The 19,433-nt window shown below is 35.5% G+C and overlaps 1 protein-coding gene across 3 annotated transcripts in view; it reads left to right on the top strand.

Moving 5' to 3' along the window:
* Window positions 1-18,059, top strand: part of LOC122572792 (neurotrimin-like) — a 64,728-nt gene extending 46,669 nt beyond the window's left edge. Inside the window, exons 1-11 of one of the 3 annotated variants that reach the window (XM_043738242.1) lie at window positions 1,240-1,327; window positions 2,526-2,645; window positions 12,773-12,976; window positions 13,560-13,930; window positions 14,696-14,843; window positions 14,959-15,234; window positions 15,529-15,635; window positions 15,733-15,922; window positions 16,011-16,037; window positions 16,121-16,236; window positions 16,521-18,059. In XM_043738242.1, the coding sequence (XP_043594177.1) occupies window positions 1,255-1,327; window positions 2,526-2,645; window positions 12,773-12,976; window positions 13,560-13,930; window positions 14,696-14,843; window positions 14,959-15,234; window positions 15,529-15,635; window positions 15,733-15,922; window positions 16,011-16,037; window positions 16,121-16,209 (1,605 nt within the window). In that variant the 5' untranslated portion in view covers window positions 1,240-1,254 and the 3' untranslated portion in view covers window positions 16,210-16,236; window positions 16,521-18,059. Of the gene's footprint in view, window positions 1-1,239; window positions 1,328-2,525; window positions 2,646-12,772; window positions 12,977-13,559; window positions 13,931-14,695; window positions 14,844-14,958; window positions 15,235-15,528; window positions 15,636-15,732; window positions 15,923-16,010; window positions 16,038-16,120; window positions 16,237-16,520 lie in introns of those variants that run through there. The other 2 variants (XM_043738250.1, XM_043738259.1) reach the window with 2 other exon arrangements.
* Window positions 18,060-19,433: the final 1,374 nt, after the last annotated feature.

Below are 19,433 nucleotides of genomic sequence, written 5' to 3'. Positions count from 1 at the left end.
ATTTTACTTAATTATTTTGCCTTTCTTCAAGTATATCATTTTTTCATTATTTAATGATGTCAATTTAGTTGCACCCAAGACGCATCAAAATATGAACTTCCGACGAGATCGTAAATAAACGGGAAAAGTCACGTAGAGAACAGGCAACCGATCAATTAATATAGTCCACGATCATCGATACGCCTAAGTGGCATGGAGCAACATACGTCGATTCCGCAGTGTCAAGGAACCGCAGCTGCTTATCTACACCAGTCACGGCTCGTCGGCTTCATTGAGGATTCACGGAAATCCACCGTGTTCTCCGTGGCGTGTGTTGTCTTGCTCATGATTTACCGAAGACACTCGTAAGTAGGTCAACCGTGACTAACTGTAGGTTTATTGAGTCGTGGTCGCCGCTTTTTTTCACGATTTACATCTCGTTTCTGTCACGATAAGTGAAAAGTCCGCGTCACACGGTATTACAAGCGCATGTTGCTCTGCCATACTAGGTACCATTGGGTCATGGCATTTCCTTCTTTCTTGGAAATCCGATACACACTCCAATATTCGTCTTTGGATTTATTAAAGGTATTATCACTGATAACATCATTAATAGATATCGATACAGTTACAATTTTATTCATTCGATATCGACAAGATGAATTTACTCTTAACACTTTTGTTCAGATGTCCTTAAAAATCTAAGGATGAAAAACATTTTCGTAAAGAGAATGTAATTTGGAAAAAATATACGCATAAACTGTTAATTTTTACACAATTCTTACAAATGTAAGATTAGATTTGAATAGGAGGACTGTAAGCTTACTATCGCGGTACGCATCGTGTACTTCTCTCTCTTCTTCATAATGTTTGTGTAATTTTGTGTATTTCGTGTACGTTTGTTTGTATATTTGTGTATTTTTGTAGTATACAAATAACTTCAAACCTGACTGATAAATTCATTCAGTTGTTTTCTTCAAAATCTTTAGAGAGTTGTATTCTTCTGTTTTATTCGTTGCATCGGTACACTGATAATATTATCGACGTATTAATAAGTATCAAAAAATTATCGATAACTTATCGACAATTAATAGCTCTTTGAACGACACTGGCGCACCACTGAGTAACCTATTTCTTAGCTTAAATCGCTTATCTCGAGATTACTCTGTGAATTAAAACGAAGTGCTTTGGACGAAAAACATTTCTGATAACGTTATATCTTTAATTAGCAACGGAACGAGCTGCGATTAACTCTGTGAAGAAGCAACGTAAATCATGAATGAAGGATGGATAAAAAAGATGTGCGAAGAAACGGTAGACTGCGGTACGCCTGCTGCCCTAATTGAGAGTAATTACGCGTTCGTTATACTTAAATGGGAATAGCTAAGCAGAGAAACGATGATTTCACGATGGCCATAATACAGCGTGTGGCACGTGGTCAAGATTCAGTGAGGTAGCGCAAATGAGTCTACCGACGACTTGTCAATATTGCGTAGGGGAAAACACACTGACAACTATTATCGGTTACCGCCACTAATTTCTAGAGTAAAGGAATCTGTCCGCCCGTGTTTGTCTATAACGAAATTGTCAGATCGCTGTACCATAATGGTGGCATTAATATCTCCATATTTACATATCACAAATATATGCTTTAAATCCTATTAATTCAAATACGGTTTTCATATTTCCAAAAGGATTATTGGAAGATAATTCTATTAAATTATCAAATATTCTCTAAAATTGCATACAACAACGATACAAAAACTTAACGAACATTAAAAATGATTTTATATTGAAAAGTATCACCAAAAAGCTTGGAAATGTCCGGATCAAGTAATCTTGATAGATAGCAATGATAAATTTTATAAAAAACTGCACTACGTTTTTCGTTAAAATCACAAGGATATTGTAATATTGAAAATATTCACTAGTGTATGACTAAAGTAGAAAACTGGTACCGATAAAAATACACCGTCGTAAATGTATAAAATTTCTATACAAAATTACCGACTAATCTCGTTTTGACTACTCTCTTAAATGTAGCACTAAGTAGAGAGAAAAATTCTGACAGTAAGATTTGCAACATTGTTAGCAAACAAGATTACACAAATTCGCCTAATGCAAGCTATTGAAAATTGGTTTGCAGAGTAGATATAATTCTATCTCACCTACGTGGTAGGTAGAAAGTAAGTAAAGATACGCTTCACGGTAACCCAACATTCATACTACTTAAGGCTTTATCAATGGTAATGAACGAGATATAATGCCATTACACGGAACGTTAGTCGTGTCAGCGGTGTACACACCACCCATCTATCCAGAACACTTATCTGATACTTCATCTTCGCAACATACATTTACAGAAATATGTATGAAAGAACGGTCATACCTGACGATCGATTAATCGTATTTACGATTACGATACTCTAAAACTTTCTCTGTCCATCAGACACATTCGATTGTTCCTACAAACTTTGCATAACGCGATCACCTTCTAGCTTAGAATCGTGACTCATCGTTTAACGACTGTTTAACCGTGTCCACAGAGGAAGGATCCTCTGGTGCCCGAGAGACGTCTGGTACAATGCGTCGTCGGATGATCCACGACACGAAGATCGAGAATGGGGAACGCACAATGGCCCCTGTGGCTTCGTCCTCGTGTAATTGTCGGTATAAATCAAACGAACGGCGATTTTTATAGGTTCAGCCGATGCTTCGATGCTTCGCTACAAGAGATATTCTCTTTTTCTTAGTCTTTTTTTTAAGATGCACGCGTGGGTTTCTCTCGAGACGAAGACGATTCCCAGAAATATCGTTTCCAAACAAGGGAAAGTATTAGATCCTGCAACGGGGAAACGTGCGTAGGGTTAAATGTCTACGTGACCGGATTACACGATCGATTCTGTGGTTCAAGTTCGTCGTTCCGCGAGGGCGAATATCAGCGTTGAAAACCCTTGATTGGTTTCCCTCTCGTGTTTATACGTATCACGTTACCAAATCTCGCACCCATGACTTTTCCAAGTAAAAGGGTGAAGGGGGATGCTTCTCGAGCCGTGTTCCACGATGTTTATTTAATTCCATTGGTACGATACGAAGAATCATCGAAGAGTTGACGTGCTTGGTGATGTTGGTGGTGTCAGAGGTGAGGACGTTTAGCGTGAACGAAGAACGAAGTGTTTGTTAATTTCGTTACGTGCATCGTGCGATTTTAGCGCTAGCCTGGGATCGTTCTAAAGATTAAAACAAATTATTTTGTCGCTTACAACGTTCACTATCGCACTCTGCATAGAATTTATATCCTTCTTTAGCGAAGAACTAATTCTTTGTTTATTTTTTCTTTTCATTCTATCCTTTTAACTTCATGATTTAACTATCAATGCAACTATCAATTCAGACAGTTTGTATACAATTTTTATCTTACTATGATTGGTTATCTTCTATGTTTAATGTTAAAGTAGAGGAGCTTGGAGGATATATATGGTACAAAAAGATAAAATCTTTAATTTGATACAACTATTAAAATAAAATTAATAAAATCAATAGCTATTAAATAATACTAAATACAATTAAAAGCTTCAACAGAAAAATCTCTATGATTTCAAGCTCGTAAAAATTTGTGCAAATCTTGTGTATTATTTTCTCGTTTTTACAAGAAAATGAATTTGTGCCCTTCAATTATAGTAGCTTTCTATACAATTTCACGCAAGATATATTGAGAAATATCAAGTAAATGCGTTATATTTTAATTCCATTCCATCTGCATACGTTAAAATGCTAGCACTCGATCTTGCGAATATTTTTCAGCTATATGTCTCTAAATGTAAATTTCGCTCCAAGCTCGCTCATTACGCTGTATGAGCAAAGGTACACAATGAACGATAAATTGTTGACATTCGCCTACTAACGCAAGATGAGTACGCGGTCAACAAATAGTAATTACCACATCCTGCTTGCCGCCATACTGAAGGTCTTGAGAACCGTGACCGTTTTAAGCTATTAAGAAACTTTTTACGTTTGATATTGCCGTTTAACAGAACTTCGCGCAAAATCTCCTTTTTTTGTTCCGTGTCACATCTTTCTCTCATAATTTCTACGATATGTGACTTTCTTACTCCAAAATAAAACATATAGATTGAATGTAAAGATGGATGAAACTGAAATTTTATATTTGCTCAACACTCAGAGACATTATATTATATTGAAAAACAATAAATGTATATTACATTGCGAAAATAGTAAATGTAAAATTACGCGAATGATTCTTGACTTATAGCGAAGTATAAACGTAAGATTACGTGAGAGCTACTGACTTATAACGACATATAAACATACAAATATATGAATGCTGATGAAATAAATTTTTCGTAAATCCTTTACAGATACATTATATCGTAAAATATGGAAAGAGTTACGATGTGCAACTAATTAGAATTTATTAGCTTGTGTAATAACGAAGAAAACTACAAGGTTAATACTCGGAATGATCACCATTCGTTTCAATGAATGTTTGCCTGGCTATGACGGTGCGCGTGGTTTCTAAAAACATTCCCCTAGCTACTTTTGTAGAAAAGCTCTCTTTAAATTATTTAAAAGGGAAATATCTACTGTAGGCTATATCTTCTAATTATTTTCTATTTCTAAGATACTTCACCGTGACTAGATCGTGGATGTTTAAACAAATTTATATCTGTACGAACACAACTAAAGAAGCGGAAATTAAAGAAACATTTGTTGCATCTACTAAATATTATACAAGAAGTGCTTTCGATATTTTTAAAACATCAAAAATCTCATCTATCGTTCTAACGAATGGAACATCTGAAAAACGATGTGTCGCAAGAATTTACATATTTGATTGTTCCGACGTATTTGTTAGTTAACATATCCATTGCAATAATAACATAAGCGTATAAATGAACATAAGAAAATATCCATCGAATCTCTATACAACCCAACTTACGCTAGACTGCCTCTCTCTCTCTCTCTCTATTAGATATCCATCCCCGTTGAAATTATCTTTAGACGCTCGGTATAAATTATTTCCTATGCTATGCTATCCCCCAAAACTCCTTCCCTTCCTGTATCGTATAGAGGCGTGAGGCGAAATCGGAGCAGAGGAGGCTAAGCAACGCTGCGGAGGTTTCTGGAGAGAGCGAGAGACGCTTTCGTTCCTCCGTCAACGGAGCTGCGTCTAAATCAGGCGGCTTTGGGACTTGGTAAAAAATCCGGGCGTAGTCACGGTATCTTCTTCGTGGTTTCATTTTGCTCCGCTCCGTTCACGCTCTCCTCTCTCTCTCTCTCTTTCTCTCTGGTCACAGCAGTTTAGCTCGGTTCTTAGATCCCGAGCCAGGGGAAAGAGGGAGCATCTGCGATCCTATGTTATCTTCCCGTTTGGCAGCTCGCCATCCACACGATGTCTCGTCCTCCCTTTTGCCATTTCGCCGCACGCGGGACGTTATATTCCTTGCAGCCGCACACGGTTATTTTCGCGTGGTGAGAACCAGCTGCAATCTACGGATTATTTCGAATCGCGTTCTCCGTTTCTCCACGCAGCGATGGCTCTTTTTCGTCGGCCAGGTTGCGCAATACATAGTTGGTTCCCCTAGAGTGGAAAAGATGACATCGTTGAGGAGCAAGTCAGTAGCGAGTCTTCTTCTCTGTTTCATTCGAAAAACTGTGACGCAATTCATTAGTCCGGAGAAAAGAGAAGGAGCAACGTTGCATTAGTTGAAATACGACGCTGTGAGAATTAGACCATTAGTTCGGACGAATTAGAACGTCGCCCTTTAGAACTTTCCAAGCTATTGTTAGACGGAATTGTATTAATTACCAAGGTGTCTTTATTTCCGGTTATGAAATTATCGCTAACACGCTACTGGGAAAATTGTTGTACGGAGGTAATAAGTTGTATTTTATCAGATCTGACGAATTGGATTGAGTCATAAGTAGATATGCAATTAAATGCGCAAAAAAGTATAGAGAATGAATATAATATGCAAGAATTTACAAAGTACCTAAAATAAAGTACCGTGGTTATAATAATGTTTGGAACAAAATGAATCTATATTTGAATTTCGTTTCTTTTGTTACGTTTATAAAAATCTGAATTTACATGAACATTTTACTAGGCACGAGTAATGTCATGTTTTAAGCAAATCCTAGAAGATGTTTTTAAGTATTGTCTTTTATTAATTCAAATATAGATAGATTGTTGTGCATTGAATACAACACGTTTTCATCAAAGTCTCTTTTACATCAAGAACTAAAAGACTTTCATTCGAAAAACGTTAATAGATACCTATATATTCTTGGAAAGCTTACATCAAGGAGAGCACGCAAAAAGGATCGAAATAACCTTGCCTAACCTGTTAAAGTTACGTATCACTTGAAAATACCTCAATGCCATTGTTATCAACACGCTATATCACTTTTTTCAAGTATAATACTTTACAAAAGCAAATTGCAAATAGCATTTGAAAGATTAAAAAAGAGAGAGAAACAAATAACTTATGACTCAATCTAACGTTTTATCAAAGCTAACATGATACGGATGATTAATCATGAATCCATCCCCTTCGAAGAAACTTCGGAAAGCGTTGTTCTCGCCGCGTGCCCACGTTAATCGATGGCGACTGCAAACTTGTCGAACCGCTTTCGAATCGTTACGCCGTAATGTTTCGTTCAGATCCTCCATAGTTAACTCGTAGGAGAAGAGATTCGCATTCACCATATACGGCGATGCACGGAGAAGGAGAAGAAGAAGAAGAAGAAGACGAAGGAGTAGGATGAAACTCTTCACCTCGAAAACATCGTCCTCGATATTTACGAAACGAACGATATCGTTGATTCTTTAGAAGACCAAAGATTTTTTCGGAGGTTCGTGGTATACGCCAGCGTTGTGTGCTAACATGGGTCAATTCGGCCAAATGGCACTCCCAGTTTTATTATCCATGTTCCAACACCAGTGTACAATGCACGTCGTGTTGCACATTCCATGACACACGTACATTGTTGGTGTATACATACGTGGACACGCAACGACCCCCTACCTCCTTTCGTGGTATTTTACGCGCACCCACGAATGTGAGGGCCGATGTTTACAGGCGCACACGTGTTCAACGCGGCATACGTGAAACGAGAGGTTCCCTCTTGGAATAAGAGTGCGTGCCTCTTAGCAATAATAACCATTAAGGCGTGAGGGAATGCGAGAGGTGACGTCAGCCCATTCAACATTCGTGATCCATCGAACACTGTCAACTTCAGCCTTCGCACGATAAATTCTGAATGTTAATATCTCGTCGATATTTTCGGTCGTTTTCCAACGCGGGGTTCTCTATGGTAATCTCTTGAGAATTTCTGCAAACCCGGACTTCCTCTTGGTTCTTCGTTAACCATGATATAAGACAGTAGTTGCGCAATAAATCAGAAAATTAACGGTCATGCTTGAGATTTCCTCGTTCAATCGTCGTTACATTCGCGGTCAGTTTTAACATAAAATATATAGTATGTAAGTTGAATGTTGCTGCGAGTCAGGTAGGTAGAAAGTTTTCAAGGAAAACACGACTGGATGATTCAGACATCATGATGCATTATGATAATTGAAGAGGGCGATCGTGTTTGCCTTACGAAGACGCCAACCATCGATAACTAGGGAAAGCTATGGTGGCTTTCCTACCCTATGAGGCGACGACACTTCCGCGAGGAAAGGAAGGCTCGCCGAGGCAAACAGACGGAAGTTTCATGGGGGAGGAATACGATCGATGAGGGAAGAACTGGAGATGGTTATACCGTGTCTTCGTATTTCTTAACGAGATTTCGCGTTCGGTTAAGAATTTTTCATTTTCGCAATTGTTAATATTCAAGTTTATACGAATTAAGTATTTATTTATCCTTAATAGATCTAGTTTCTACGAAACTCAATCATACATTCTATCTTTTGATAATTCCAGAAGCTAAAAAAGATTATTTTACCGCTCATAACATTTTTTATCGCATTTCATGTAGAATTTATATCGTTCTTACTAAAAAAATAGCTTTTTACATTCTTTGGCAATTTGCGATCTAAGCAGAATTTGGCATTTAATTCCAACTAATTTATAGCCAATAAGTTGCTTGGAAAAGTTGTTTAAAATTCTTCTTTCGTAACCGATAATATATCGACATATTTCTGTAAAATTAATATACAATACGAAAGATACGTTTCATAATTAAAACCTGAAAGAAAACCACAAAGGCTTAACATTTCAACTCCACGTTTAGTTCTACAATAGAGAGGAAAGATACGATTAAAGGGCAGCTCGTTTAAACGAATGTATCATAGATCCGATAACCTTTCTTTTGTAAGTGAGGAGTAGTATCGATGAGAAATGGCCGATTGAGATTTATCGATGCAACTGGCATTCCTTGCACCTTGTAACTGCCGATGTACAAAGCGGAGAACAGTTGTAATTGCATTACGGTTTCTCGTCCATCATCGTTTTCTTCTCTCAAAACGTTTTCATCGGAATTGGCTACTGGTCTCTTCTGTTGCTATTATCCACTGTGTGTGTCGCGTATGTGAGTTACTTGAAGGGATATGGGTAGGGAAAGAAGGATACAAAGTGTAATTGCAAAAACGGCTCCGTTACGTTTGTGCAGATGGGAACAGTGTAATCGAGAATACTTTTGCTTCCACGAAAAAAAAGCTGTAGGTCTGTGTATAGGAGGAACATGACGTCGATCTAAATTGGTAGTATGATCACCGAGAAATATTCGAAATGTCAATGCGTGGTCGGTCTTTATTCTCTGGGTAACATTTCGTTTCTACGAAACCACGCTTTGTTGGCATAAATTAAGATTCGATGAATAATCGCGGAAAATCCAACTGGATGTCTATGTTGTAAGAAATTTGTATGCGGTTTAATCGTACATTTATATATTCGCAAACTCACGGACATTTAGCATTTCTGTCCATATGCGGTGAGAGATACGAAACGAATGAGATATAAAATCCCAGTTATTACCATTCGTAATTGATGCAAGCTACATTCAACAGGAAATATATCTCGAACGTAATATCGTCATTAATCTGACATCTATGCGTCATTTACGAGAGTTAGGATTTTGATCCTGACTACTTCCATAATATTAGTCAGTATTACTCATACAGTCGTCACTTTCAATAATTCTGCAAAATAGTATTCGATAATCTAATTTTATAAAGTTCTCAACTATTTGTTACTTCTTCTTCAGATCCACATTGATCATTCTAAGTATTGAAAATATTACCTTCTCTTGAAACTATATCTCATCGGTTTTAAAATCAGAATGGAGTAAGAGACGTGTTTCCAGATTCAATGGTAATGGAAAAGTGACCGATCATTTTATACGCTCGAAACATCATCGTTCTTTAAGAGAGTGTTCACACGATCGATAATATTCGATGTATTTAGGGTTCTCCATATTCTACTGACGATATATATTGGTCATCTAAAGGTTCTCTTACGTACGATAATACTGAGAATCTTGAGTACTGACAATAATATTGATCGTCTGTACGCTCCTTCACGCTAAGAACAATTATAAAATGCGGCATAAAAGGCGGGATGTTACGTTTACAAGTTGAATAAATTTCCTTCCAGTATGTGTCGGTAGGGCCGTGGACGTAATTGCAGCCTGCAGCAACACCCTGACATTTCGCACGCCGCATCGACCACTCGATGCAGTTCTAGCCGATCTCACCCGGTCGATTTACAGTTTCTATCCTTTTGATTTGTGGGGGTGGCGGCCGGCCGCAGAACACGACGCAGACACGTAAGAAAACGTGATCACGTAAGGGCAAACGCATAAACAGGATGACGTGTACTGTTAGGATGAATCGCGAGCATGAGGCAGGTCCTTTTTTTGGACATGTCGCTGGGATGACATCATCGTTTGTTACGCGTGCGCCTAATGCAAAACGATTTTGCGGTTTTCAAGCACGTCCGTTATTCTTTCGTGTTTGTATCGAGTCACCGTTCGAATTCCAATAGAAAACAGAGAACAAAGGAAGGCGGGCGACGAAGAGGAAGAAACAAGGGGGAATTGAATTTCTTTGGATTTCTTTTCGATTTCGCAAGATCTCCGCGATGAACCAATGCATCGAGCTGTGCTTGCGTCTTACATTGCGTTTGCTCGAATGCCTGGTTTATGATGCATTGCGTATTGCAGTCTCTTTCACCTTGGACGCCGGATGTCCAGATCGTCGCCGAGATGTCCTTACCTTTGTCCCTGTCATTCTGCTGAAATTCGAGGGAGAAGATTTAGAATTCAATATAATCGCCAAGGACAGTCGTAAATTTTGTGAGAAAAGATTTAAAGTCGTCGCTTTATCGGATTTCTTGTACTGACATTTAATCGCAACATGTCGGGATAGAACAAATTTCTCTTTGTTCTTGCCAAATTCTCGACAGATACGAGTGACAAAATACTTAATTTCAGGAAACTACGAAGATACGTAGAAATTTAACGAATACTTTATTTTATTTTTACGTATTATGTACAGCCAGTACATTGTTGCATTTTCAATATTCTCATAAATATATAAGAACCGTAGACTATTTATAAAATTAATTGATAAAAGAATTTATCGAACTTTATGATATAAAACAATGATAAAAATTGAACGTGTCACTATTGATAAAACCTGAATTTCGATTTTCAAGAATGTATGTTAAGCGAAACATATGTATTCGCTTCGATTGGTCATCGAAGGTCGACAAAAAGGGAAGAGTACATTAAGCACCCCATGGTGAGAATAAATTAAGCAATGGGACACCGTGGCGACTTTTCTAGGCCGTTGCCAAGGGATGTCGACGCTGAGTCGGTAGCAAAGGGTTACAGGCTAAGTGGAAACAGAACTGGCTACCGTAGTGGTCAACCATTAACCTAGATTTATAGGTCGTTCTTGATATAATCGCAGTTATTATTCCAAATAATTCAATCCTTTCATGTAATAATACTCGTATAAACGTTTTGCACCTCTTTCAACGTTCTTGCAGCAGATTACACGTAACATTCGCAAGAATTGCAAATTCCAATTTCAATCTCGAATATCTTTTATTAATATCACATCTTAATGTCTTTAATCGTCCAAAAGTAATCAAGTTTCATCAGAATACAAAGACTTTAAAGCTTCTTTTGAAACCCGCAATGTAATCAAAGCTTATCAAAGAGGCGTTCACGGTGTCCTAAATCTGAAAGCTTTTCAGATCTAGACTAACTAGCTATTCTCGAATCAAGCATAAATTCACGAAGGCTGAAGTAAAGGATACCGCGAGATCTCGAGCGTATCGACAATGCGAAGCTCACGCGAGCGTAGTGGACCTTAAGTGGGGACCGGAAGTGGGTCAGCCGTCGACGCTTTTACCTGCTTCTCAAGTGTCCGATAACGAAATCAAAAGCTCCAAAGGACATAGATCAATTACTCAAAATTCATCAAAATTATTATTTTATTCAGTAACCCATCTCGGTTATATCATAATTCATCTTTTCATCGACAATGATGTGCTGTTTCTCGTCCAAAGAATCTAGTCTAAAATTATTCAACATTTATTAAAATTATTCGATTTCAAAGAAAGTAGCATATTTAGTAGCATATTTTACTTTTATTTCATCTCAAATTTTCGCTATTATCTTCGTCTGTCCATGGACAGAGGTGTGGTGGTTTTAGTTGACGTCGAAGGCGATCGTAATGTGGATACGTAAACGATGAACATAAAACGAACGTGGCTGAAAATAGGGCAAAGTGAGCATAGACACGCAGCCAACGAGGGTGTGGAACTCTTATTTCATTCGTTCTACTGTTCACCCTGAAATTTTTTACCCTGTTAAACCGTGGCCTACCGATAGCCGCCGCCACACGCAAATCACACGCAAACAAGCAGAAAAGAGCATTGTTGGAAAAGACAGACGAGTACAGGGCTGTGTATTATTAGAAAATAGTGTGCTTACATACGCTGCCCTGAAATTAAGCGCATGTCGTGCACTAGAAATCTAATTCCAACTGGTGTGTCCTTCTTTTCGATCGTTGTTCGAGGCCTCTCCTGGATATAAATCTTAGGTGTTTCCTTTGAGAAAGAACTAGGTAACAGCTGTTAGCGATCGGTCTATAACAATAGATTCGTTCTTCTTTGTGTGGTACGCGAGGTCGGTGCCCAGATTTCGGATGATTAATCGTTCGAGCGAGGATTAAATTTTGAAGCAATTACACATATGTAATTAATTTTTAATATTACTACGAATATCAGTGCGTATACTGTCGGTATTTCAAACGTTTCATTCTTCATTAATTACTTTTACTATACCGTCATTTGCTAGAATTCGAACGATTAACCTTCCGAACAATGGATAATTTTGAAAAATTCGCATGATCGAGGCAATTAATTTTTAATGTCGATATTGTTATCTTTATTGACGTCATTATTATAACGAGTCCAAATATATGTACTAACTATGTACGAACTATGTACTAACAAGAAAGTACTAAGCCGAAAGTTTTAAGTATACAAATAGATTTCACTCGGTAAATCGTAAATAATATTTACATTAAAGGTTCTACTCTACTAGTGATCGTGAACGCGAGATAACGATTTTTGCATTCGTGTTTGAATAGAGGATAAAAATTTTCTTCACCTTCTTAGCATTTTCTTTGCCATGTTAATAAAGCGTACAAGACTCACGGGAACCGAAGGAAAAGACGTGAATTCAAAGAAATTTTAAAACAAAATTCAGAAAGAAAATTCGTGTTACAGTAACGTATTCCTTTTGATTACAGCTTGGTGCAAACCAGCTAAAAGTTCCGAAAGTGCTGATTACATCGAAGACGATCCACCGTCTGATTACAACGACGATGATACCATCGATGACGAAGATGATACTGGAGCTCTTGAGGAACCACCACAAATCATATCTAAGCCACAGAGTATACGCGTGAGAAATGGAGGCACCATATACCTACATTGTCTATTGAAAAATGCAGGTTGGTACGAAATCAAGATGTATAATTTCTACATTTTTAATGTTTTTCTTAACCCCTTGCATCCGGAATACAACCGTTCTGATACGATCTTTTTAATGTATTGTGTGTCAGTTCGCAAAATTGCTAAGCGTGAATATTTTATTAAAAAGTACCTTCTTTTTTCATCAAAGATATTCTTCGTAATCCATTATTACATATATATAATATAAATTTGTTTGCCACTGCATTTAGAAATTAGAAATTAAATATAAAAATGGTAAACAATCAAGTAATCTTAATCAGCTATCTTGATCTTGTCAATAAGAAATTCACGAAATGCTTCATTTTATCAATTTTAATGATACCATAGTAAGATTCAGAGGATGATTTTTTCCGGTTCTTTCGAATAATTATCTGAACAGGAAATATCACAGTTTAAAATATAAAATATTTATTTTATAAGAAAACAAATAATTCAACATTTTATCTCGTGATTTCAATTTTTAATTATCGAATTGATAGACAAAGATGTTAAAATGCTTCTCCAGTGCAAGGAGTTAAATCTAAATGTGTACAGAGATTTGACCAAATTGAAATATCTTAGAAAAATTCGCTGTCACATGGAAGAAAGACGACGAATTTCTCTACTACGACTCGAATCCAATGAACGCAGACAAGGAGAGGATAGTTCGACTATGGAATAATACATTAGTGATCTACAATGCAACGCTCAATGATTCTTCCAACGATTACGAGTGCAGTATTTTGAACAAGCCGCCCATTACGATTAAGCATAGAGTGATAGTTTCTGATCAAGCACCTGTTCCATCACCATCGCCGCCAACGCAGCAGCATAAACCACCCCTGATACAGGTCATCCCTGCGAAAAGGGTAGAAGTCAACGTCGGTCAAAACATTACCCTTGGTTGTGAGACAAGGATAGAACCGATAAGCGAGATAAAGTGGTATCACGAGGTAAGATAATATTTTTACTCGTATTCTATACGCGAAGGAACATAAACTCTGGCAAAAATTTATTTATTTCATTTGCAACCTTTCTCTGAAGACAGCATGTCTTAATATTCTGATTATAAAAAAGACTAAAGAATTGTATCTTCTAAAGGAATATTTTTAAAATATTTTCCAGAATAATTGAATTTTCCCTTTATTTAGGATACAAATTAAATATTGCTCGATACTTTTCAAAAAATAAATTGTTAAAAGACTGACTGAGAAATGGCTTGATGAAGGATGTTGAGGAACTTGAATAATGTTTGAGATCAAAAAATAAAATGATGTACCTTAGATTATCCTTTTAGAAAAATGATATATATTTAGATTAATGCTTCTACCTAGAATGTAGACTCTCATGAAGATTGGAAAAATTAACGCGATCATCTTCTTACTTTTTAGTTTCCCTGATTTGTATAGTGGATTTTTATGAAGTATTCACTGTTTCAATACGTTTGTTCCACTTCCAGAAAACAGCATGTAAATTACTTTATCCGCATTTCCAATAATATTGCGTTTACACAACTTTTACGTATCATTTCATTGCTTAGTCTTTAATGGGTTAAAGATAAATGAAAAAGTTTCATTGGAATGTTTAATTAAGGAAAAGCAATGATTGCAAGAAATCGCGATTCTTATTCATAGAACGTGTTTAAGACATTTATTCGACAAAAGTATAGTAAATATGATTCATACATTTCTCATCGTTTTCTTTATTTTTTATTACAGAACGAAAGAGTCCATAATAACGTGATCGTCACTGGCAACCGTATAACTATTATAAATATTAACAAACACGATGGTGGCCGTTATCAGTGTTTGATCGAGAACGGAATGGAGAATCCACCTGTAGAAGCCATTAACGTCGTTGTTAACTGTAAGAATTTGTAGTACACGTTCTCGTTGTTACAGTGACCTACTATTCTATATTTAAATGTTGCCTCAATGGAATAAATCAAACATAAAAGAACGTGTACAATTTGTTTTCGTAGACGCTCCCGAAATAGAGACAAAGGGGAAATGGGTGCATACCGGTCTCGGTGTTGAATCACAGTTGATGTGTAACGTGCACGCTCATCCGCATGCTAAAGTGACGTGGATGAAAGATGAAAAGGAAGTGATGCCGAAAAAAGGAAGCATAGAGATCAAGGGGAACAAAACACGGCATATCCTCGAAATTCTGCATACCGAAAAGGAACACTTGGGAAATTATACGTGCATCGCGCAAAATAAATTAGGACGAGCAGAGAAAACTATTTCCCTTACCGGTATGAGTTTCTTCTTTTTTTTCAATTAGACGGAAAAATTAGTAAACACGTTAGAGAGTGACTGAAATGTTTCGAAGTTTGGAAATTTTTAACGTACAAAAGTTTGAAAATGGAAAAGATTCTAAAATTTGAATATTCGAAAATTTGATAGTTCGAGGATTTAAGAGTCACAAAGTTTGGAAATTTAAAGATCTGAAAATTCGAAAATTTGTAAAGTCAAAATTTCGAGAATTTGGATATTTTATACTCGAAAATAATATACTACAATGAAATCCCCATTAATTCGCTTTACAGGTCTTCCCTCTCAAGCGATGATTTTTGGTGGTGAGATGACAAAGACCGATTCGGGATTGATTTTAAAATGGCAATTGGAGAGTTATTCGCCAATTACCGAATACAAGGTAATTAAATACATATTATTACCATTCTCTACTATCTTCATATCTATTAATATCTCTTTTCATATGATAATATATATGTATTAATTGCATAATATAGCTACAATATCGTTGCAAAGGAGACGATAATTGGACAATTCTGAATCCTACAGTAACGAATGGTAAAGGAAATCAATTTACTGTCGAATATAAATTCGAAGGGCTTGAACCTGGATCGTATGAAGCGATCCTTATGGCCAGAAACGATTTCGGATGGTCCCCGCCATCAAAACCACACATGTTTGTAGGAGGTAAGAAGGTGGAAAGATGACTTTTGTAATCGTTTGTTGTATAATGAAGTTGCTGGTTTACTAAAGTTTCTTTTCCATTGCTTTACAGTATACGCGAATGAGCAAGCTGAGAATGGTAAATATCGCAATATATACATTGACTAATAGCATCTCTTTGTAAATGAGCATGATTCTTATGAATATTTAATGCTTTTTCAGTTAAAGGATCGTCATCAAGCGCATATCGATTCGCGTTAGACATTACAACCTTATTCCTAGTCGTTTCGTCCTATGCTCTAAGTCTGTAATTTACTGAACTCCTTAAACTATAATAGGTACGTATGCAATTCACAGACAGAAATATTGTTTTACAAAAATATATGTATCTCTCAGGAACATAAAATAATGGATCTACGAATTTCAAAACTGACAATTTTGGAAACGTTTTCTTTAAAAATCTATAGAAATATTTATTATTCCTTTACTAAAGAAAATACATATTTTGTCTCACTGTGTAATAATCTTTCCTACAAATACTTCCAATCTGATTTTTCTACGTTAAAGGATATTTATAGATTTCAATTAAAAATTAATTACATAAAAAATGTTGTATGTACAGGTAATTTGCTGCAGCCAAAGCGTACACCAGCAAATGCAATGGTGGGTTTAGTGAAACAAGAATGTCTAGGAGAACTGTAAATTGCTGGTGTAATATATTTTTTAAAATAATGTATTAATTAATGTTTTAAGCAAGCGCTAGACGATCGATGTGTTCCCTGTAGGAAAATGATATTTGCGATAGCACGTTATCTACGATTTCTATCCCTGCTTGTTGCTGGAGTAAAATTTCACGATGGTACAAAGAAAAGAATTATATCGTCATTTCTATGCAAGTACAACGAACACGGATACTTGTTTTATATCAGTATGCCGCTTTTTTCTTTTCTCTTTTTTTTTTTTACAAAAATTTATCCAAATTTAATTGTGGGCATTCCTTGTGTATAAAAAGGTAGTTTCCGATTATTTGACATGCATTAGGTAATTCTCCTAGATGTTCTGGTACGTATTATTAAAAAAAAGAGCATTTTCGTTGTATTCTAAATCAAGAATAATTATAAGGGATACTGTACTTTAAAATATATTTATATATCTATATATATTATATATATACGTACACATAATATAGTATTCATTGTACATGTATAAGTTCAAAGATACATGATTATTATTATAATTTATTTTTGTATGCTTAAGATTACTAGATCCGTGTTCTATAATGTTGTTTAGTGCCATGTACGCAAGTTTATTTTAACTATCGATCGTGTACAGAAACTGGCACTGATAAGCCATCCTTCTATCGCGAACGAAGGACATGTAGGTACCTAATGTGTAATAGCAAAGAAATAATGTCATTAAGAATCGCCGTAGTTAATCGACGAAAACACGCGGGTTGGAAGCACATATACCGCACTGGCATCTTTTAAAAATCTATAATATTACAAATTTCCTATATGTGCTTTCAATTCAGACTTCAATGTATAATGTTATGAGTGGAAATGAATGCCTGATGGAGAATGCAAGAAGTGATGTATCGTTTTCCAAAATAGCTTCGTAGCTTCTAGTACAGAGACATGTCGTTGCATTGATTTATAACAACCGTTACAATTAATAGAATAACAAATAAATATTGTACAAAAATATAGTCGGTTCCAACAAATGGTGCACATCATGTAAACGTTTACGTGTAGGAATTTCAGTCACGCTTAACTTGACGCTCTGTATATGACAACTACATATTACTTTTGTATAGCGTTCGTTGCATTTATTCATTTGATAATAAATTCGTTGCATAATTTTAAACGCATTATACGGATACTTCTTCGACATTTTTAAAAGAAATTCGTTACTACCTTTGGATGATCTAAATAAATTTATTAGTTCCGATTTTGATAAATCGATTTTACGTCCTTATCATGTTCTACTTGCATAAGATTTTATTATCACAGATGAATTACAGAATAGACTTAATATGTAACTACTTTTTTATTCCATATGATTTGGACAGTTGCCTAATTCTTTTATTGAACTTATTGTAAAGCAAGGTTGTTAAATATAATAGAAGATATTTTGACCAATAAAATCATTTAATTAAAATGAACCATTACTGTATTGCACTCTATACCCAAAAACTTCCTATGGCATCTGATACCCGATTAAATGAATACTACACGATAAATAGAAGAAAGCTACAATAGCTACAAAAAGGATTTGGACATATCCTTATCTTCCAATGAAGCGTTCTTTTCTATCTGGTCCTACATATTTTATTTGCATAGTATCCAATTTTTTTAGTCATATAGAGGTACTAATAAATAAAATGAAATTTAATATACTTGGACCTAATAATTAGTAATATTTTATAAGGTGCTAATTCATTGAAAATATATTAAAACTACATATTTCTCCTTCCATAATTTCGTCGTTTATATCGTATCTAATTTGTTAACAGTATCTAATTAACGATAAAACATCTGTTCTTTTCACCAGCCGGTATTTCAGAACATGTGACACGAGATCCCAAAAGCTGTTAGTAGTGATTAAATACAAGATACCGACAGTGTATGGGATTTTGTGTCTAATGTCCTGAAATACCGACCTCAAAAAATCAGAGTGTTTCTTACGCCCTCTACGATTTGCTACGACATAAATAAGAATTATATTCAACTTAAATCGAAAGCGGTAACGCAGGAGCCATTATCTAACTTTGAATTGATGAACTTATAATCGTCCATCGAAGAAAATTACAACACTAGTCATGGTTTGACATAAAATTAATTTTGCTATGAAAGTATAAACGATATACAGAGAATGGTATCTTAAAATTGCAATATGAATGTCTTCACGATACTTATTCGTCCTAACACAAAATCAAATGTAGAACTTAATATATTGTAAACTAAACCTTAAGAAATACAATGATAACTTTTTAAACTTTTGGAAATGATATTTTACTAAAAAAAAAACTACAAGGTAAAAACCTATGCCATCTTTACTCACACAGAAAACAATGAAACTATTTAACAAAGCTAATTACAATCAAGATCACAGCCAATAAGCTCGTATTATTTCTTATATAATTAATAATTGTATCACGTATAGTAATGCGATTAGTAATTATATATGAAATGATACTGATTGTCCGGGTTTGTTTATTCATTTGAAATATCCATTTGTAAAAAAAATTCTCCTCTTGATGTGCGTTTGCAAAACGATCAATTCCTTGATTGTTATACAAAAGAAACAACAAAAGGAGTTTTAAGGAAAACCGAAGCGAAAAGCTAATCCTGAAAATAGAAATAGAAAATAGAAATAAATCTTAAACCAGCTATGTAATTCAATATGAGACGCTATTTCGTGATTATATTAATATTATATATTTTTATGACAATGAAAGTTTCATTGATTCTCATTGTCATGAAAATATAGAATAATTAATAATTAAAATAAAAAAAGATATACCATTTATATATTA

Source organism: Bombus pyrosoma, linkage group LG2 (assembly GCF_014825855.1).
Source record: "Bombus pyrosoma isolate SC7728 linkage group LG2, ASM1482585v1, whole genome shotgun sequence".
Classification (NCBI taxonomy): domain Eukaryota; kingdom Metazoa; phylum Arthropoda; class Insecta; order Hymenoptera; family Apidae; genus Bombus; species Bombus pyrosoma.
This window is presented reverse-complemented; position numbering and strand designations above follow the sequence as displayed.